This window comes from Acromyrmex echinatior, chromosome 17 (genome assembly GCF_024713525.1).
Source record: "Acromyrmex echinatior isolate Ae372 chromosome 17, ASM2471352v2, whole genome shotgun sequence".
Classification (NCBI taxonomy): Eukaryota; Metazoa; Arthropoda; class Insecta; order Hymenoptera; family Formicidae; genus Acromyrmex; species Acromyrmex echinatior.
The window spans coordinates 9,035,433-9,059,973 of NC_141868.1; the positions used below are offsets into that span (position 1 = coordinate 9,035,433).

A 24,541-nucleotide genomic window follows, 5' to 3' on the forward strand; every position below is an offset into this window, starting at 1 on the left:
TATACAGCACAGAATTTGCAGCAATATTGTAGCATTGTTGCTGCAACTTTTGTGCTGTAGGGGCAGTAACAGATAATGAAATGACTCCTAACATTAATTAAAACAGACTTTAACTTATTATATACGTAATAATTTTAACAAGTAAAAATAAGACATCAAACTCAGATGTGAGTTCTAAGAAGTGTTATTTGTCATTCTGTTAATGCATTAATTTTATAGCAAAAATTTTTATATTTTTGTACGTATTTTGTTATAACATCTGTAAAACCTTTAAGCAATAAAGAACAGCCTTGTATATATAAATATTTATTTATACTGTAACAATATTTATATATACTATACTAATGCGCTACTACTAATTAATTATATTACAAATTAACAATAGTTATAAATTATATTTGTTTTATTGTATATTGAAAAGGAAAAAATATTGGTCGAAACGTCTGCATAGTTAATAATTTTTTAATAATAAATATTTTTTACACACCACGTTGGCTCTTAATTCGCTTTTTCATTTATTTTTATTAGATTTATTCTTAGAGTCATATATATCTTTTTTTATATTTTGTTAGCTATATACTCTCCATTTGGAGTAGAATTTCAAGCAAGCAAAAACGGATCAATTTGAAGAGACCTTCCGTCACCATCATTCATTATAATCGATGATTCTTTCTCTGTTTCCATACAGCATAAATTTCTAAGGAACGTTCTAAAGATCAGAGGATGTCGTATATCTTAAGATCCCTTTAATAAAGTATGCTGTGTGGGCTTTATTTTGTTATTTCTTTATTAATTATTATTTTTTATACACTTTACATTTTGAAAAAAAATTTAATTAAATACAAAATTATGAAATATAATTTAATTACCCATACGTTCAATATTTTACGTAAAATCACAGATAAAAAGATTTAAAATATGTAAAGGTCTAATAAATACTAAATGCAGATTGTTCATTTTTTATCAAATGCAACTGCTATTAGAGAAGAAGCTTTAAATAAATGAAAATTTTCTCAACGAAATATATACTTTTAATTTGAAGTTTAAACTAAGATCTCTGTCAAAAATGGATCAATCTGTAGAGGCCTTCCACCATTCCCGCCGAGTCCAAATGGGGGTCTTTTTTTATTTACATATTGTAAAAAAAGATAATTTTGATCCAAATTTTGATAGTATTCAAACAGCACGTTTATCGAAATCGGGACGTAAGATCTCAAAAACGTCTTAAAAATGTTTTAAAATTCCTTACATCCTAATTTTTAACATGTATGCTGTCTATGTATTTTTAATATTTTTGAGCCGAAATTATTCCGACTGGGTCAAAATTATCTCATTTTACGGTATTTGAAGAATTTTATTATTTATTATTTTTTTAGAATTTATTTTACAAATACATAAAATTACATAAAATTACAAAATATAATTACACACACACACACACACACAATATTATATAATTGTAATACAATATAATACAATTAAAATACAATATACAAATATAACATTATATTTTTAACGCAATAATAAATAAAATAGTTCGAAATACGTAAAATAACACAATATTCATCATTCTCACATACACACACACATATATAAATATATATATATATAATGTGTATATATATATATATATATATATATATATATATATAGAGAGAGAGAGAGAGAGAGAGAGAGAGAGAGAGAGATGTCGAGGAAAATCGCCGATATTGACATAGGTTTCCTAAAGTGACACCCTCTTATTTCTCAGAAACTAATTATTGTACTTAATTAATACTAATAAAATAATAATCTATTTAGCTAATTAAAGAAATACAAACTCATAATTCATGTATTTGTGACTTTCTATACCAAATCAACTAAAAACGAATTTTACGAATGAGAAAATAGAATTCTTACAATTTTCTTTTGCAAATTACGTATTTTAAATAATGGTGACCATATTATTGATAATATTATGTCATTTTAAATACTTATAATTTCCTAAATCAGTTTTATTTATATTAGGTGTTGGAATTAATTCGTAGCGTTTTTTAATGAAAGAATGTTATTTATTTCACATGAGCATTAAAAAATACATTAATGAAAGTACTTCCCATCACTTGTAAAACGCTACGAATTAATTCCAACACCTAATATTATTTTTTCTCTTAGTTTTTTCATAATGATTTTAAATTTAAAATTGGGGTGCAGCGTAAATCACCACACCTGTCTGTAAAACAGATCATGAGCTAACTTAATCTTTATAATGTTTCTTTATAGTAATAAGGCTCTGTAAGTATAAAACAATGTAGTACAAAAGAAAGGTAAAGAGCCAATAATGTAGCAAAGAACTTTAATTTAAATTTAAATTAAATTATAAAATTCAACAATTACAATTGATAAAAACAAACATTTCGACTCCGATCGAGTCATTTTCAATTGTCGTAATATTTAAACATCGTTATAAACCAAAAATATACATAGTATTACGATACTCATTATAATTTTTATTCCGTATTCTTCATTTCTTGTAGTACGCTGCGAATCATTTTTATCAAAAATCAAAGTAGTCATAAAACAATATTCTGGAAAAGTGAACGTGAACAAAAGAATTAATATTTAATACATACAAATTAGTAATATAATAATGTACCTTGTCAATAATATCAGTAAATGTTTAGAGTCCATTAATAAAAAAAAAAAGAAAAAAACACAAGTAGATGATAATCCATATCCTGGTACAATATATTGGTTTTTTTATTTTAAACAAATTTGCAAAAGTAACGAACGTCTAACTTCCATGATATCAGATAACGCAATGTCGAGAAGAAAAACATTTATCGAGGATGGAAAAACGGCAAAACAAAGGGAAAAGGAAAGAAAATATTAGGAGGGAGAAAGAGAATGTATAATGTTAGAATACAATTCAGGCACTCTGTATCGTTTTGTTTGTTTATTCCATGTTTCTGTTTTTTAATATGGACCATTTCAGATATTAATCTTTTATTGTATGAAGGCTCTATATCTAATATGTCCACTTTATCCCATTTAATGTTGTGATTCTCCTCAATACGGTGGTTAGAGATCACTGATGGAGATTTTGAACTTATATTAATATCTGAAACATGTTCATGCAGTCTTTAATTGTCTTTTTGTCTGGCCAACGTTTCTTTATAATGTCAAATAGCTCTATTAGAGCTGAAGACAATCGTGAATATATGAAAAAACTCTTAAAAAACTATCGCGTTACATATTTGCATCTTGCAAAATAGCGTAAAGTAAATATGCATATAATTCTATAAAAATGTTTTATAACAAAGAAAAGAGATTTTGGAATATCTTATATACATTCACTTATAGATATTTTATACAGATAATTCCTGTTAAAGAAAAAGAATAGGAATACGTAGTATTACTGCCTACTGTGTCAGTTTTGGAGCCCATTTTGTCGGGCGCTCATTTTTGCTTATCTTACGAAAAAATTAATTATTGCAAAATTGCAAACGGTGTTATAAAAATTGTTTATACTATCTCTGATGGAAGACGCTTTTTAGTTTATACTTATGTTTTTAAAGTTTTATTTTGACCATGTGTTTAAGAAATATTGTCTAAAAACAAAGTCGGTATTGGTGACTTTCCTCTACTCGTATATAAATGACAATTACACAATATTTATTATTTATTTAATTGTAAATTTAGAGATATGCAATTTGCTAAATTTTTATTATCACAAAAATAGATAATAATTTTGAATGTAAATTTTTCAACAAATTTCTAAATTTATTGATGACCTTTTTATAAAAGTTAAAATCCAAGAATATAAAATAAAAAATTGAAAATACATATATGATAATATTTTAATTTAAAAAATTTCGTGTTATTATGTGCATTTTGATTTACAAATATAAGATACATAATTTTATACATTAAATTGATACAATTTTATATAATATTCACAATTTTGTGATAGAATAATTTACACATAATTCCTAATCCTGTTTCCTACGCAAATAAATTTTTATATAAATAGAAACATTGTATATAAATAAATTTTAGTTTCTTAAAACGAAAAATTAACTTTTTTTTCCATTATCAATCATACTTTGCTTTTGGTAGCCATATTCCTATCCGTATTTTTATTTTTTTATTTTCAAAATTTCTTAAATTTAAAGATAATGAAGTGTCTTTATTATAAAAAATGAGACCCCCCATATCCTTATCTATATAAGCTTACTCATTTCCTGCCTACCCAATTTTTATCTATATATTCCTACCTGTCCGTATCCTTACTTATTTCCTACTTACTTAATTTTTATCTAATTACTCCTGCCACTTTATTTAATATATTTATAATTTCAATTTTGATTACTCGAAATTAGAAACGCGCATTTAGATTTAAATCACGATCGTTTGGGAATTTCATTAGGAATTTAATTTACGCGGAATTTTGTGATTTAATTATCGGAAGTTCAATTTACGGCGGATTTGTGATTTAATTCAAGATGTTTAAATATTTCCAATTATGTGCAATTACACGTATGCAGGTTTATCTTTATATCTATTTTTGTATCCTGTAAGTATCAGTATACTGGTAAATCTAATGGGATAATCTAATCGCGATCATAAAATAATAAATAAACAATAATTTAAAACACATAAGAAATCGTAATTTAAAACACATAAGAAATCATAATTTAATTTGCGTGCAAATATCCCTCTCGAAGGTAATTACCCTCTCAAATATTTAGCTCACCTTTACATAATTTGAAACTTCAATTGGTGTTACACATGCACCAACCTTTATAAAGATTCTCTATGTCTTCTTTCTTCTGGCTAAATTGAATCCATCTTTTGTTGCTTCTGATCAATATTCTGACTTCGTATGCCAGAAATCATCAATAAAGAGAAATATTTTTTTTTTTAACAATTAAAACATCGCAAGCAATAAGCTTTTTCGCTTTTTACGATGCGCGAAACACAAAGGAAAGGACCGTCATATTAATGAAATCAATTATATATGAAAATGATCAACTATCAACAATAATATCTTGTAATATTTCCATTGATGTATACAAATAACTTTTGTGTTTATTTTTTACTCGCATTTCTATTCGCAAAAATGTATACTTGATTGTTAAAATATTTATCTGACTAAAAATAAATCTAAATTTGAAGAAAATCTTTATGTTGTCCTGATTCAAAAACATTCCATCAAGAATATTATGAAATTTAGATTAATTTCTCAATATAAATTTATAATATGAAGATGACATTTAATAATTTCAAATTAAATAATAAAATTTATTCAAGTGATTGCTATTCGATACAATCTAAAGCCCATACGTATATTTTCAACGATTCATTGCTGAATTTCATCTCGAAAATATGCGAAGATAAGAAATTCAGAAGAATGACGTAAGATCCGAAATAATAAATTTAATAAATTTCCTCATTAACATCAATAAAAATATTTTTCTACATTATTTATAAATTATCAGAACTATTTATTATATATTAGGTGTTGGAATTAATTCGTAGCGTTTTTAATGAAAGAATGTTATTTATTTCACATGAGCATTAAAAAATACATTAATGAAAGTACTTCCCATCACTTGTAAAACGCTACGAATTAATTCCAACACCTAATAATATTGTATATATGATATATCAAAATTATTTACCATCAATTTAAGTTACGCGAAACTGATTATAATTTTAAAACAATTACTTAATAGAATTCTTCTCTTTCTTGATAAAATGTATATTGATATTTTCACGTCATATTACTTCAACTGGTATAAAATTTAGTTATCAATTACTACGTATAGATACGTAGTTAAAGGTTAAAGTTCAGGCTAAAATTAGTGCATTGAAATAAATAATAATAATTAGAAATCATAAAATGTTTTCTATAAAAAAAGCAAAATAAATTGTATGAAACATACTACTCGACATTAAAATATTTGTTATTATTTCATTATAAAATGTAAGCGTATAATTATGGGGCAATCAAAAGAATTTCTTAGAAAATAATATATATGTATTTAATTTAGCAATATTTATATGTAATTATTTTTTATACTAACTTATATAAAACTTAATCCTGAATGAATATTTGGAAATAGGATAGACGGGAAAATATTAAATTCGTTATAGAATATTCGTTATATTCTAACATATTTTTTCAAATGATGAGATAATCTATATAGATTACAATTTCATTTACTTTAACTGTTTTTCAATACATTCTTTTATTTTACTAGATTTTTTCGCTTTATTATTTCATATACGAAAATATATATAAACATTTTATTCTCTCTATCCTTTTTCAATTTGATGATATATGAATACCATGAGCTAATTTGAGTAAGAACAGTAAATAAAAACGTTAATATATTTTAATTTTATTTAGTTTTATTTAATTTCTCATTGCGCGCATTCGTTTCCAATATTTGTAAAAAATTATAAAACATTATTTCTAACATTTATTTCTAACTAATAAATAAAAATTTTATAAATTTGTATACACGCAATTTTAATTTTGATTAAACAATATTATTAAATCAATGTAATTGTTAAAAAATAATATTCTACTATATCCTCATGGTACTCTCAATTTTTTTTAAAATTCTGCTTTTGTATACAGTGTGCGCATTCGAATGAATCTTCGTATATATACACACTAAATTAAATTCGTACCTATGGATAGTACAATATATTCAGTAATAAGAAAGCATCCAGGATTAAGATTATCCTAATCTATTTCTAATTTTGTATTTTAAGAGGATGGATATGGAATGCTATACATATACTTTATCTATTTTATCATTAAATTGATTCATATATGCATTTAGATATATGGTATATTAATGAAGTTTCTACATATCTATTATCTCAATAAAACTCAGTTAATTCATCATTCACCAACTTGATGGATAACAGTAGAATTATGTCTGCAACATCGCTACGATAATTTTATAACAAATAAATTAAAATCCAAATTGAAAAACAATCAATATTCAAAAACATAAATGCATACAGAGTTTTCTTAAAAATAATCATGTAATTTTGAAAATATAATTTCAATAAGCATCGAATTTTGTATTCATTATTTAATTAGATATTAACTATACATTCTTTAAAAGAAATCTGAAGAATTTTGCATAAAAGTAATTTTTAAGTAATCTTTTTTTTCCTAATCATTAATTTTAAGTCATTGTAAAATAAAATGAATTAAGAACAAAAAGTAAGAAAAGATAAATTTCATACAAATAAAAGATAATATTTATCACAAAGTTGCTCCACTGATGTCCGATCTCTTCTAGACTTCCTGTTTCTTTCAAAATTGTGTTGACATTCTCTCGCACAGGACACTCGCGTACAATACTCACGAATAATACACTATAATCGCGCGCGGAGTAATTATTTATAAAAAGTTTTCGCGCGAATGCGGTATTTCACGTTTCAAAACTCATGATAGAATTTTCATTTTAATCGGAATCAACACCACACATTGATGAGTATATGCGAAACACATGATAAATGCCGATCAAGAGTTAAGCCCCGAAAGAAGATAAAATTGATGGCATCGAGTCTGTCCTCTGATTTATGCAAAATTACATCTAAAATTGATTCGAGCATACGCCCTAATTACTAGTTCTAGTGAGACATAAGTGGTACCACGAGCGATTCGAAGAGGCTGGTAGACGTGACAAGCGTCTCTAATAAGAGAAAAGTTGGTCTGCAATATCCATTGCAGAGTCTATCTAGACAATCTAGACAATCTAGGAAAGAGGATCTGACTCCTCATTATGAGCAAAAAACTAACAGCTAGGTTCTAACCAAGTCAGATTAAACGCGATTGAGACACTGGTAGGTAAAGACAGAAAAATGAGTGCTCTGACCAGATTAATGCAACTCCTTTTTTGGCGACTCAGAGACGAACCCAAGTCAATCGATCGCTTCTTACCGCTAAGGGCCGAATCGTTCGTCGACAGACAGAGAGTTTTCAATCAGCAGTAATAGTACCGACAGTAATAGTAGTTGCTAAACCACGCGAACACTGCACCATTGCGAAGTGCGTGACATTACGTGGCTGGCATCACCTGATGCTCCGAACATTTGGCGTGAGAGTTAGCAGTGACCGTAATGACCACCTCATGCAACAACGTCTCGATGAGAGTTCCGTTTACTGTCAAAACATCGATATGATTCCATCGAATGAGTTTTGTGAAAAGTTCATATTAGTCCGATCACTTCAATGGCACTCCCGAAGCACAAATGCGCGACGCGACGAATCGGCTGCGGTTCGTTCACTTTCAAATTTTTTAAATCGGCGACGAGGGCCTCCTCGTTATTGGATTTTTACATGAAAAGATTTTCATGTAAAATTTTGCTCAAGTATCTGAAAATTTACCTAGATATATAATTTAAATAGATAAATAGAAAATTTTTAGATACTTTAGAAAAACCGTTCTTTTCGTGTATATCCTCGGGATACTGAATCCTCTCACCACGTCAAGATCGTATGAGAGGGAAGATCATTTAAAAAATGTAATATATAATTATCTATAATATATTACTAGGCAATTATTCGTTAATTTTTACAAAGGAATATTAAACACACGTCAATTCGTCACCATTGCGAAATAAATTTAGAGCAGATAAGAAAAAATGAATCTTTTATTATAATATCTAGAATGTGATTAAGGTCAATTCAATGGGCTAGATAGAAATTAATAAAAAAAGAGAAATATTTTATTACCGACATATAATTTCAGATATACTCAATTTTTTATACGGATTATATCATGAATTAAAGGTATAATTCTCGAAAACGAGAATTAAATGATTAATTACACAACTGCATTAATTGTAAATGTAAGAATCGCATGAATTGCGTTATTTCCATGAAAGCATTTATTAACAAATAATGAAATTGTTTTTTTATGACTCATTTAATATCGGTCAAGGTATAATAGAGAGTTATACGTAAGCGAAAGAAAAATTTTATATCAAATAAAAATAATTATCGTCCGCAATTATCGTGAAATAATTATCAATTCTGTCTTTCCTCTTATCGCGTTTTGATTCCAAATGAATGAACCGTACGAAATACCTGTTCTGTGATACATGATTGTCATCTCGATTCATTAATGAATAGCTAACCGCGCAAACTAGTAATTGTATATTGTGAGCATTTATGAACAATGTTTCACATTATCTACCACTTGTCTCGATTGCGTTCCAAAAAGAAATGTGAAGAAGACAGACACGAGCAACCTGCTTGTACGAGTCAAACATAACGCGTTGCTCGCCGTATCAAAATAATCAAGGCCGCGCGTCAATCATTTAACTATCACAAAATATTAACGAATAAGTAAAATAATCTATTCATTACATTTTTAATATTTTCGGAAATAGATTTTATTCTACAATTTCTTACAATTAGATTCGACACACACACACACACACACACGTGCACACACACAGAAAACTCCTCTGTATCTTAGATATTTCAATTGTGTTACAATAAGTGATTATTATAGTTTGTAATAACTTTATATTACACGAAATCCACGCAATATATACAGTGAGTGCAAAAAGTATTTGTGCAGAGAAAATATTTTTTAAAAAACTTTATTATTAGGAAATAAATATTATCCAGCGAGAAATATGTCATCGAATTGATGTTGAATCGATATAAATACGATGATTTCAACATTAATTTGACGTCGATTCGACGTTTAATTGACGATCATTTCTTGTTGGATAATTAATAATTTATTCATAAAGAATAAAATAAATATATGTTTCTTAAAGTAACACATATCAAAAAGATGTGTATTATTTATACAAAATATATCATCTGAAAAATAAGCGAAAATTAAAAATTGTATTGTTTGAATGCTCAAAGAGAATTCGTACAGATGAGAAATTTAACTTCTAAAATCAAAAATACATGCAGCTCGTTTATGTTGGAACAGAATGTATTTATTGTATAAAATTGCTAATTAATGTTTATTTTCAAATAAGACTCTTTTTATAACAAATTTCCTTGTACGAATACTTTTTCCTCTCACTGTATAATACTTTTAATGAAAAATTGAGTCGCATTGCGACTCTTTGTTACTTTTAAATTTTGTCATTCATGTCTTATTCCATATTATAAATCTAGGAAAAGTAATAGATAAATTATATTCATATCACAATGTAATGCGAGATTGGTTCTAAGCGTCAAATTAAAGAGATAATATTGATCGTAAAAAAACAGTGATTTATCATTTTTATATTCTGGGGCGCGCATACGTATTCTATTTCGAATGAATAAGTAATGCGAGATGTTTGCTTCAATACGTCATTGTTGACGTCTCAATACGCTTAAATATCATTAATTTCGAAAGTTAATTACACATGTGGACTGCTGAATATTAGTAATCATATTTCAAAAGATAAAAATCTGGAGCGATATACATACTACTTTCTTGTTCGAACGTTGCAGTGCGAATAATAACAGATAGCACAGCCTCATCGTCGCGGCGCAGGTCGTTGAACTTTTGTTAAACAATAACTGCAAACACATAGCAAGACTATGCATATATTAAAAGAAATATTTGATTCTTTATGACATAAATTCATGTCAAACATTCTGCTTCTTACATTCCAAATTTATTTTGTTTATCGTGATACTAAATCCATCATAAAGTATACAGTTTTATTTAATCCTTAGTATACACCTTAGTTTTTGGCATTCTTGCTACACGTAATTGATCTTTCGTATCCTGGATTAATTTTCATCACTTTTACCAATATAACTACAAAAATTATCAAACGATTTTTACATGTATTTTGATATCTTTAGAAAGTATTTGTAAAGTTGTATATTTAATAAATTATTATATACAATTGTTGTATATAAATCAAAGATAAGAATGCACAGGATACGGTTTCAAATTTTTGTGTTTCAAGAGACATTATGTTATTTTTTAAATAAATAAATAAATCGAGAAAATTCAATTTTGTCAATTAATTATAATCACATATAATACGTAATAATCAGAATGACGACCGCGCAGTTTTGCAGATAATGTAATCAAATTTTTATTATAACTTCATTATTTGAAATATAATGAATAACTTCGTTATTTGAAGTTGACTTTCTGCATTTTTGAAATTAAGGAATGGAGAAGATATGTGTACAGTTCATCATTTTTTCTCACACGAACATATCACAAAAAAATATCATTCTATTGCTAAGAAAAGTGATTACTTCATTAATTTTCTTTTCTTTAACTAATAACGGTTATCTTTAACAAAGATACTTTCTTGATAATAATCTTAAAATTTTCTTATTAAAAATATTAGAAAGTCTTATTTATGATATATTCAAAGCAAGAATTTATGTTTTTATTCGAAAAATATTATAAAATTGATCGAAGAAAAAAACGAATGTTTTATAATAAGCAAATCAAATTTGTTTTAATTTAGTAAACTTGATTGAAGTATTAAACTTGTTAGAAAAAATATTTCACAAAATATAATATATTAAATAAATTGAATATACATTGTAAATTACGAGCAAATATATGTAGTTAAAAACAAAAATAAGTAAGTAAAATAATAATGACATAAAACATAAAGCCTAATTCAAATAATCACGGCAACGTGTCGTCATATGGCTTCTTATTAGCTATTAGAAATGTATATGCAAGAGCTTGAGTTTCTTCCATTATGATACTAATAATTTTTATTTAATTTCTTGAATCTAAAATCCAATTTTTATCTATTCTTGTTTATTTCAGATAGAAACTATGAAAGCTGTGAATAAAACTATGAATAAATCCAAAAATTTAATTTTGAAAGTCATTTATCCAAAAAAAAAAACAACATTAAGAACACGCGAATCTATTCGACAGCCTCTTCTGAAAGCGGTTTTCGATTACATTTGCGCACACATGCACAAAGTATTGCCTTGCGTATTTGCATGTGTGTGCATGTAACGGATGCGCGCAATTACGATTCAAATTTTACGACTTGCTTAACTTAAATTACACGACCCCAATTAAGTGAGATCGTGCCCGGAGCCCGCGCGACTGCCAAGTTCTGCATAGCGTTTTCCAACCCTCCTCCCTTCTCACTCTGTGTCTCTCTTCATACCCTTTGCGCCCCGACAGTCCTCTGTTTGTATCTCTGCTCAAAAACTACTCGCTTGCCCTCTAATCTCGTTTACCGGCAAAAATCCGTCAAGGGGATGTTGATATTCGCACGCTGCAAACGATTATTTAATTAATTTCTTTTGGATGTCTCAAAACTACCGCGTCGTTCATTCTGCATTGTAGACTTTTTGTCAATTTTATGTTTATTATTTTTCAACCAAAATTCTTTAAATAAAAACTTTTAAGAATTTTCTAATTACAAGCTTTTTAACAAAAGAATTCTTTTATCATAGCTTAATAGCTGTAACTGGTAAAAATAACAACAGAAAATTATAATTATAGTCATAAATAGAAATTAATAATTTGGCAATAATTGGAAAAGGATTCCTTATAGAAAGTAAAATTATGAAGTTGAAATATGTTGCTTATTTACATAAAAAAAAATCAATCGATAAAATGCTAGAAATTATTGTTTTTATTTCCTATAAAATTATCGCTCTTGTTTTCCATAAAAATAATCTGTGGAAAGGAGATTAACTTGTGCTACTGAGACTTATTGAGACGTTGTGCTCTCGCTTTCTTTCTCGGGCGTCGTAAAAGCTCGGCACGCAGCGGCGATTGCTGTAAAGCTGCTGTTGTAGTGTTTATCAATTTAATTTAACACATCCCTCCGGCGCAACATGATAACAGTGATCGCGGTTTATTTTATCGCCCACTAAAGGAAGATACCCCCACGAGTTTATGACGCAGGATATACTATAACGCAGGAAGTTCCTGGAACGCTTATGTGAATTCGACCAGTTGTGTTGTCCCACGCATGTGAATTTTCACATATGTGCATTCGTGCTTTTGCATGTAGTGCTCTTTCTTATGAATAGTTTGACTTCTACGCGACTTTAACTCACTATAGGAACATAATTTGGTGAAAATTTATATAATATATTCTTGTACTTTAAAGAATTTCATTGCATACATTTCATACGTGTGAACATATACAGTGAGCACAAAAAGTATTTGTACAGAGAAAATATTTTTTAAAAAAACTTTATTTTTAAAAAGTAAATATTATCCAACGAGAAATGAGTCATTGAATTGATGTCGAATCGATATAAATTTGATGATTTTAACACCAATTTGACGTCGACTTTTAATTAACGATTATTTCTTGTTGGATAATTAACAATTTATTCATAAAGAATAAAATAAACTGTATGTTTCTTAAAATTATATATATCAAAATGATATGTATTAATTATACAAAATATATCATCCGAAAAATAAGCGAAAAAAATTAAAAATTGTTTGAATGCCCAAAAAGTATTCATACAGATGAGAAATTTAGCTTCTAAAATCAGGAATACTGCGAAGCTCGTTTGTTTATATTAGAGCAGAATGTATTCATTGTATAAAATTGCCAATTAATGTTTATTTTCTACAAAGAAGGCTTTTTTTATAACAAATTTTCTTACAAATATTTTTTGCTCTCGCTGTATGTATATATATTGAAGTTTGCTTATAACGATTTGAAAATAAAATTCATTGATGAAAGGACAACATTATCACATTAGAGATACCTTCGTGATAATTTACATTGTGTTTTGTTGACCTGTCGTTTGCTTAATTTACACCAACGTGCAGATTAGGATTTTACAGAAATAATAATAACAATAATAATAATTATTCCAGCAGAAATTAAATTATTTATTGCTTTGATATTTACATAATAAACAAAATAAAATTTACCTATATTTATGAAAATACTCTTGCATTTTGAGATTTATTTCTAATAATTTGTTTTATTATTATTACCGTAATTACTAAATTATTATTTTTTAAGGATTATAAAAATGATTTTTATATTATAATTGAAAAAAAGTAATTAAGTGAAAATTTTATATTAAAATTTATTTATTGAGTTGTATTGTTCCCCCCCCCCACCCCATTTTAAAAACTTATTTTATTAAAAACATGATTATATTATTCAAAACAAATGTTAATAAATATACAAAGGTTAATAAATAAAGTAATTTATCCAATAATTATTTTAGTAACAGCAAAACTTATTCAAAGTAAATTTTTATTTTAAATAGAATTAAACTAAATGTTTAATCTTTACTGTTTGTTGAGTTAGGAATGTAATTTATTTGTTTCTTAATCTTTCTTATTATTTGTAAAATCACATTTTTGTTTTTAATTTAATAAATGTAAATATTAAATATAACTCGACGCAAATTAAATATGATAGTAAATATAAAATACAGTTAAGTCTTGAAATGTCAGGTTAAAATAAATCCTTACATGTGGTTAAAGATTAACGCGCGCGCGATAATTTATTTAAAATACTTTATTAAGTTTAGCTTTAAAATATGGAAATAATTTTGAAAAATAATGAGAACGTTACAAAAGCGATACAAAATCAATTATTATTACAACTAAACAAAATCTGGCACAGCCAAGCTTTGTCCATGCGTTTACAAACTTGCTGGCGATATTGCAACGAACGAAGTAATTAATTTGCTTTCACGTACTGCGCACATTATGTGTGGATTATGCCCGTCGCAGTTTGCACTGCAAAGTTCGCGATGTAATTACGTACTTTTGATTCTGTTTGTGCATAATGAGTCGCGAGCGATAAAGTTACCGAAGCCGCCTGCAAGTTTCACTGCGTTACAGCTACGCAATCTCTCGTAATATCGCCAGCAATAATTGATCTACGTTCTACTGAATTTACACTATTCACTTTAGATAATGACCCCCATTTATTTTCATCTGTTAGATATTGTAATTGCAATTTCTCAAACTTGAGGAAATGTCTGAAATCTGAAGAAAAAATTTTATTTGACAAATTTGAAGCATTAACAAGAAATTTATATTTAAAATATTAATAAAATGTATTATAAAATGGAAATTACATGATAAAATATTAATAAAACTTACTGAAGGATAAATATATTATTAAATGAAATAGATTGGAATGCATACATTTACATATGAGTACATATTTAAGTAGAGCGTTGCTCTGTTTTTTACAATTCTTTTCATCGATCGATTAATTTTTGGATGATGCAGTTGATGATCTAAAGTGGACGGTATAAACTGAGCTTTACATGCCGGATTGTCACAATAACGAGCTAAAAATGATACTCCGAAAGCGCAGGCCAAAGCGGAACTGAGTAATCGGATTTCCGATGATGGACGAATAACATCATTGCAAAAATGGTCGACCCCGCGGCGACGTATTGTTACGCTAACAAATTCACCCTTTGACTTTTAAACTCGGATTACTACTATTTTGTAGAGAACAGGCCGTGCACAATGCGTTTCTATAAATCGTTGCGCATGTCATACCCATTATTACATCGGATTGAATGTCCGATTTAGATAGATTATATTAATTATTTAATTATTTTAGCATCAAAATATATTTTGTGTAAAACAATTTCTGATAACGTGTTACGCTTCGAAACAATGAAAGACCATTGAAAGTCAACGTCAGAACGTTGCGAATTACGATTATCGATGCTCGTTAATATTAACTCATCTGGCAACGTTAATTAACGAGCGCTATATCGATGGACATTATGCAAAGCCTGCAGAGACAAAGTTGAAACTATTTCAGGCATGTTTGACATCCGTTTTTGATCATGGGGGTGAGGAAGGGGAACAGGGGGAATAAATAAATTGATATCAATGCGCTCATGTCGTGAGAAGTCTCTCGCTGATGACCTATTGCGCTAATCTATTTTCCGAACGGGATTTATCGAGTATCCCAGCAAATGCAGAAAGCCCACTGTAATATCGAGTTTTGGCGTTAACGTTAAACATTTTCGCGTCGCAGCCATTTCGAAACATTCGAGTGCAACGGCTCGTTCGTCCAATCGTCGAATTTATCTCCAGTTCGCTTCGATTAATGCCTGCCCCGCCTACTGTTAATTCACTGTCATCTGCAACAGCTCAAAAGATTCGATTTTTTCGAAATATTCTCCAATTATGTTAACATTAATGCACAACTGATATATTATATCTGAGAAATAAATTTTGTATTTGGAGCTTATTTATCTCTCTAAGCTTCTATCTATATATTTACAATGCGCGCGTATATGTCCTACAATTTATATATACGTATATAAATTTTTTCCACGAGCCCGACCGATCATGATATATAAGCCATGTGAAACAAAAATGCCCCACGATATTCATATTGTGATATTGAATAGTAAATCCGTGTTGTTTCTCTATTTTCATTTAATTTTATGCTTACAGATGTATTGCATCTACTTTCACAATTTGAGTTACAATTTTACAATCTGTACATTTATTTCATATTTGACTTGTTACAAATTGAACATCGATTATTTAAAAAACATATTTTCATGTACTTTGAAAAAGTTGGCACAATTTTTCAGTATATTTGTATGAATTTTTAGAACATCCTTTATGCAGTTTGTCCTCGTTATAGTATCGCGGAAGACGTTCTGTGTACGCAGCGAAGGAAAACGGATTTAAAATGGATCTGCATTAATCCGAATAAAGAGTCTCGGCAAATACGCCGCTAACTTGTGAAGTACTTTGAGACGGAAGACTTACCTGATTAAGATTCTGAGATAATTTCGGAGGAGGTTGAGGAGAAGAATCGGAGGTGGGTTAAGGAAAATTTTTCTCGACAGATCAGAGAATCCCAACCAATATCAAGATACGAAATACCCGATAAGCATCAAGATCTAACTACAAAAAAGATGGAAATTCGAAACTTATTTCTGCTATTGTATAAAAGAGGAAGGAATGAAGAATTAAAAGGGAGAAAATCCCATGTTTAATAAATTTTCAATGATAGAACAGATTAATGTGATATTAAAGCATCTCTTTTATCAAAAATTTGTGAGTCAATTACACAAAGGATATTCATTAATCGGACTAATTAAACATAAAACGGTTTAATAATTAAAAAATTACTTCTTTTTGAACAATTTGGAAACCAGTATTCAACGTCTAAAAGCTACAGCAAATGAATAGTTTCGTTATAATATTTTTTTATAAATGTGTAACAGTAGAAATGCGTCTCAGCACATACAATTAATTGAATTGACGACAAATAAATTGGAACATACGTATCTTTCGAATACTGTGCTCCGAAATCTGTCTTCTCAAAAAGTAAAATTCTCAACTAAGGTAAACTTCTTTCTTACATTTTCTGAATCTTGTGTGCGTGAATCACCGGGAAGTGCATACAGTAAGAACATTGGAATTGTAGATTTCTTTCATCGAAGGACTCTCTAGGGACGTTCCTTATCGCGAAATATACGCGGACCTACCATATCACTTCACTGTGCCATTCTCATCGTTATGGTCGCGAAAGTAAAACGGAAATGGCTCTTATCGAAACAAAGAGCCATGTTGACCGTGTGTCTAGTCATATAGAAAGTCTAGTGGAAGAAAGAGGAGCAAAGGGAAGAAATAGTTGCGAAACTTTCCAAAGAATGTCATTTCGTGAAAAAAAGTACGGAATAAAACTAAAAGCTATTATATAAACCAAGGGCATATTCCAGAAAAACTTGGATATCTCTCATTCTTTCTTAAAAATTTAAAAAATATTGATTTCCCGTATTTGTCAAGAAACCTGTGACTAAAGAAACACTCAAATGTAGAAACAGCGTTGCTTGTTTATCCTGTACACTTTTCTGGAAGATTAAGATTATACTTACTTAGATGGCAAATATATCCCTTCGTATAGAGCGTATAGAGAAAGATATTATTTCTTTTCTTTCTTTTAGAAAGGACGCATTAGTGAAACCGCTGTCGTAAAGCTTTACAAGATAGCACGAGAGCGGTTCTCTGTAATTTTACGGCTCGATAATTTCATGTCTCATTCCTACCAATTTTCAAGACTTTATGTCTTGGAACGAAATAAGACATACTAATAATATTCCATGGAATAGTATTCCATATACTACAAGTATGCTCGAAGCTACAGAATTAGTTATATATTAAATATCGTAATCGCGAATGATTGTAAATTCATTGAATTTATGTTCCGATTTAATTCAAACAAAAAATTTAATTTAAAAAGTATTTATGTACTTTTATTATTTAAATTATAATATTCGTTCAAAAGTTTCAATAAATGCTGTTTCTGCGAAACAAAAAGAGAACTAATTGCTTGCCAAATGCATTATCTATTGGCGCTTTTTTAATCAAAGAAATGTTGATGTAATATATATTGTAATTTAGTTTTTATGTCAAGAAATAAATAAAAATATAGAGCAATTAAAAACCAACACTAGTCAGAAAATATTTAGTAAAGATTAAAAATTATGATCAGGTAACACATTCTCTAACTATCTATTCTATAATCATCGATTGTACAAGGAAGAGTTAGAGAAACAATCACAGTCTATAAAAATGAGTGACAGTGTTAATTAAGAAATAAACACTCTGATTAACATTGTAATATAAGTTTAATGTGATGCAAATTCTGAGAGTTCAAATATTGTATTTTACCTTTTGAAAATGTACAGAAAATATTAATTTGACTTAACAAATAGTGTAAAATACAAAAACATTTTTTTTATATTTTGTCTATTTATTAAAAAAATTTTGCCATTTACTGAAATTTTTGAACGGTACTGTAAATCAATAAAATTATTCTATTAAGAAATATCTTTTATGCAAGTAGAATAAAATTTGATTTTTATTATTTTGACTACATATATTTGAAAGAAATTTGATAATATTGCAACGCTCAGCACGGTTCTGTCCGGAACATGGGACAATACCGGGTCATGTCCGGATACGAGCCGCTTCGGCAGGTAGACGCTTCGTGTTCTCGACATGTCCGTGACAAAGAAGACGATGGCGCCAACAACACCGCGCACCGTCGTCTTTGTCACCTCTGTTTGCCGCTGGCAAAAGAGGAACTAAAACGACGCGTCGCGTCGCGACGCGATCCCTTTGTGTCGCAGGCATGGTGGAGGGCGGCAGGAAGCATCCGGTGTTGCTGTACATTCACGGTGAGAGCTATGACTGGGGCAGCGGAAACCCCTACGATGGTAGCGTCCTAGCCAGCTACACCGACCAAGTGATCGTCACCATGAACTACCGGTTGGGCGTGCTCGGCTTCCTGAACGCCAACGTGGCGCCGCAGACTAAGGCAAGGGTTGCAAATTATGGCCTCATGGACCAAATCGCTGCCCTGCATTGGGTTAAGGAGCACATCGCACGTTTCGGGGGTGATCCCGAAAATGTCACCCTTATGGGCCAGGGCACCGGAGCCGCATGCGTGCATTTTCTCGCCATTAGCCCCACCGTTATTCGGGGTAAGTGATTAAAGCTTGTTGAGTTAACATGAGTTCCGACATAGTTTCAATGATACGTATCAACTGAGCGAAAAACGCTATCCACGGGAGCTTATACTTGTAAACTAACGCAATAAAGTTGGAAAAAACAGTATTTTGTTAAAAGCGACTTATGGTTGTAAATTGTAAAATTCAGGCAGGGCCGTAATGAATAAATTTCCTCGAGAATGAAGTCAGTCGAAATTTCTGAACCGTTCATCACCATGTTGCGCTCGTAATTATTCAGAGAACACGCCGCGCTCGCGCGTCTCATAAATGATTAAAAGCGCTTTCGCATTACACATAATTGAAGAGTAGCAAGTTTTACATGAGCTTCGTTACAGTGCATTATTTTGCGTTAGTTAATTACTCGTTACACCAATTACGTATTCGCAAATAAGAAGAAGGTGGACTTTGCTCTTTTCGCCTCAAAAACGAATTATCTTCGATTGATTTACGAGCTTGCAAGAATTTATATCGATCTATCAAATTGTAACTGAATTCGCTAACAAGATCTTCAACGATCGAAGGCGAAACGAGCTTATGCGTGTCGAGTTCGTCTTTGTAAGACCTCCGTTACTTTCTCACAGTAAAAAAAACCAATTCAAGCAAGTAGAGGTTCTCAATTTTATCCACAAATAATCACATAATATAAGAGCTTTTATTTAAAAAATTTTAAACTATAGATATTTTATGTTTTTAAAATTCAAATAAGAACGAAAAAAAGCCAAATATCTGTGAAGCTAGATACAAATGTGAAGATAATTTTGTTGGATTATCAAAATAATTATGTAGGAGAGAGAGACACTCGAGTTAGTTGCTAGAATGTGAAAACTTTTTAGAGCATTGCTCATTATGCTTGAATTTTTTACATAATTATTTTGATGATCCAACAAAATTATTTTCAGATCTGTATAAAGCTTAAATTTTTAAATATTTCAACAAATTTATTTTTTCCATGTAAACTTAAAAATGCACGCACATCGTATGATTTTAATATTCTGCATATTATATTTTATCATAAAATTATATAATGTCATCACACAAGAGAATGTAGAGATTCTTTTTGGAATCTCAAGAGCAGAGTGATGGAAACCTCAAGGTCTAGTGATCGGAATACTCCGTAGAAAACTTCGTCACTTACGTGCCATCTGTCGCGTGAAAATCGCCATCTTCATATCGCATACTTCACTCTGGAAAAAAGGGGAGAAAAGAATTTAGAAATGAGAAGTAGCTTAAACCAGCAAGAATATCAGCTTTGAAATTTCTTTCTCCCGATATCCACCATCCCCTACTCATCTCTTTTGCAGGGTTCGCGATATTTTCGAGGACGAACTCGCGCCGATCGGCGCTGTAACACATTGCCGAGGATATTGGCTGTCTCCCTTTATATCTTCATCCAGTAACAGCAGCAGACCGTCTTCGTGGTCGTGCTCACGGTTAACGTTCGACGGTTAACAGCCCCTGCAAGCCCCTCCGGGGATGGACACGGCTGAGAGGATAAGGGGAAGCTCTCCCCCCATCTCTCTTTATCTCTTTTCGTCTCGTTCTTTTCATCTTTACTCCATCTCGTTCCTTCGTTCGTGATATTATGTGCGTGAAATATCGTCTCTTCCTACCGACACCACCTTCATCGTGAGCGCTATTGGAAAATACTTCCCTCCCTTATGAGAAGGGCACAGCCATCCACGCGTGTCCGAGATGGGAGTTTTTCCTTCCACACTTTTTACACGTCGCGGTTGTTTTACGTTCCTTGTCTACTTCCTTGATTTCATTAATTAAAGAAGCATGATATATCTCAAACGATAAATTACGAGAAATTACTCAAATGATGATGCAATCGAGTAGTTGAAGAAAGAGTCGTTGACCTGACATTTGAGCGATTAATCATAAAATGTTATCGACATGTAAATTTTACGTTTAAGTGAGCGAAATCATTGAGCGCTAAGTTATGTCTTCAGTGATCTAATTTGTTAAAAACTAGAACAATTAAGTGAAGATAAGCTTTTAAAATTTCTGTTGTACATATATCAATTTTGGACTTTTTAATGGTCAGTATTGTGACAGAAAGTATAAGTGACTTCACTTTTTAAGCAATTTGTATTATATGTTTTATTTGAATGTATAAGAAAATGCACACACAAATGAATTACGTACTCCATATTTTAAGTTTGAATTTAATAGTGTTCTTTGACTTGTTCTTTCTTTCCTTTTAAGTTGATAATTAGATTATTTGTGTTTATAAAAGTCTATTATAAATGTAATATTTTGTCATTATGAAAGTATGAAATGTATAAAAAAACTTGTGTTACATTAATTAAGAGTGATTTCCTTGTATATAAAATTTATGTATCGATAATAATACCGTCATCATTCATAGCGACAGCATTCTAGGATTAAATTGACGAAGATTTCATGATCATGAAGATAAAGTTTGTAGAATGTCATCATAAATAAGATTTATAAAAAATGAAAGAAGCCTGTTTCATTTATTTCACTTTTGCGATTAAGCATCAGATTTATAGCGCCATTCCTTTCGGTATTCTGACATTAATGTCATAAAATTCTCTCGCTTAATAAAATTCGCATTGTTTGCAAATTCTATTATTTAAAACGCTTGTACTCGTTTGTGTCGCAAGAGAAAAAGCATAATTTTCTTTTATTTGTTTGCGCACGAAAGAATCTCCGATCGGAAAGGATCCCGGCATGCCGACTTTTCTCTCACCATCCTGACTCCACGGATGCTTCATTCTTTCCCGTATCACAGAGGATAGAAATGAGAATTCCATTTTTCCAAGGCGGCTGTCTCGAGACGCGACGATGTCCTGTTATTTCCTGCTTTTGCTCTCTTAAACTCTTCTCTCTCTTTCTGATCCTTTTCACCATCTCTTCTTCCCTCTGTTTCTTTAACATTATCACGTTAATTTTCTTAATAAGTTGCTTTTACTCGATAAGTTAATGAGACAATCGAAGCATAACATCTTCTCGAAGTAGAAAATATCCTACCTATCTTGGTATCTTTTTCCTTGAAATTGAGAAATACATTTTCATCTCTTACTAGATGCTAGGAGAAATTCTCTTGGAGAATATTCAACAATAAAACTCAATTCTTGCAAAAATTTTTGGATAAATCGTAATTTAAAATAATAAATTTCAGTATTCTTTACGACTTTTTTAATTACAATTTAAAATCTCAAGTTTACATAACACACTTTGATAAGCAAATGAATGAAAGTTATATAAGATATTACATGTAACAGGAAAAAAACGAAGGAAGTAATTTGATATACAAGGCAAAAATAATTTTTATCTTAGCGCGATGCTTATAATGCAACCACTGACGAGCTAATGGCGTCAAGAAGAGGAGCGGAGATTGAAAATTCCTTCTTAAAGTATAAAACGGAGCATCCCGTTTTTCCTTAGGCAAATAACGTCTATGTGAATACGCGCGAGAATGATTTTCTTCTCGGATAATTATGGGTCGTTGGTCATCTCTTTTCTTTAAGTTCGAGAACGACTTTGGTTTGTCTTTCTTTTCTTACTAGGAGTAACGACGTGGCTTCCATCCACTCGCAGTGCCATTTTCGCCAGCATAATTTCCTCCTCAAACAATCCACTCGTATAATATTCAATGTCGCAATCGTTGTGCTTCTTCTAGCATTAGACATAATGATTCAAAATATCACGCTCCAAATATATAATATTTAATTATCAAGAGACATACAAGTTGAAAAAAAAACTTAAAATAAATTACAAAATAAGATAAAATAAATAACTACTTAAGATATAAAAAGTAATTAAACATTTTTACGAATAAAATGTTCTTATGTATGTCGTATAATTAAAAACCTGACTATATATTACGTTTGAAAAAGGTTACAAATATCTATTATTAAAATATTTAAACAGAAAAATTACAGTATTAAAAAATCAAAATATTGTAAATATTAAAAATCTTAAATGAAAAATATTTTATTCACTTTAAAATTTAAATATTAGAGAATAACGAATAATAGGTTTGTAAAATAGCTTCATAAAAATAATTAAAAAGCTAAATATAATTAATTTTATAACCTCATAGACACACACATGGTATAGTATATTTGAAAATAATCGAGAGATGTTTTATTTATTTGCAGGATTATTCAAGCGAGCTATACTGCTGTCAGGTAGCGCTCTTTCATCCTGGGCCGTGGTGGAAGATCCTGTTTCTTACGCTCTGAAATTAGCCAAGGCAGTCAACTGTTCCATTCCTGATGATCTTCTTAAAGATAATGAGCTTATAGTCGATTGTTTGAGAGAAAGTAGTCTAGAAGAACTGATGCAAGTTGACATTCAGCCTCCAACATTTCTTAGTGCGTTTGGTCCAAGTGTCGATGGCGTCGTCATTAAGCCAGACTTCCAAAAGGATCTTCTTTCTTACCTCGGTCCTGAATTTCAAGGATTCGCGTAAGTTTCTAGAGTCTATTAATAGATATATAAGATTCCAAATTGCTCTATGATTTTATAAATTAAAAAAAAAAATACTTTATATAAACAATAAAAAATTCTCTACTAGTTTTCAATTCTAAAAATTGTTTAAATTTAAATTTCAAAATTCTTGAATCTTCAAATTAATATATTTGAAGATTTTTCAATTTCTTTTTAACTTTCGATACAGAACCGAAATGTGATATAAAATATGTTTGTTCGCACTGCGAACTCTTAGTGCCATTTTGGATATAGCCATAGTACAAATGAGGAAAAGGATAAAATCTGGAGACAGTGAGGAAAAAGAGGGAAAAGGGGAAAATCCTCGGATTCCGGTAGAACGGGCTTAATAGAGTTTTATGGTAATGCGACGTATATTTCTACATTTTCTTTCGCGGCGGCAAAGGAAATCCGTGAAGCAGCGGAAAAGTTATTTTGATGTGTGCACTTCCGGGCTCGGCTTTGCTTTCTTGCCCAGAGAGGGGTCTTGCACTTAACGTCGGCTTCCACAATAATTTCGCCTTCCGTCTTCCGCCTGACGGATCCCGGAGTTTTCTCGTTAAATGGAAAAAGGGAGCTAAACGAGCCGGTTTCACCACGAAC

General features: G+C 30.0%; 1 protein-coding gene across 2 annotated transcripts in view; it reads left to right on the forward strand.

The window, feature by feature from the left end:
- NLG-4 (neuroligin 4) overlaps nt 1-24,541 on the forward strand; it is a 269,767-nt gene that overhangs the window by 155,878 nt on the left and 89,348 nt on the right. For both annotated transcript variants that reach the window (XM_087415318.1, XM_087415319.1), the window contains exons 5-6: nt 19,097-19,450; nt 23,608-23,917. In XM_087415318.1, coding sequence (XP_087271444.1) covers nt 19,097-19,450; nt 23,608-23,917 — 664 coding nt within the window. The remainder of the gene's footprint in view (nt 1-19,096; nt 19,451-23,607; nt 23,918-24,541) is intronic.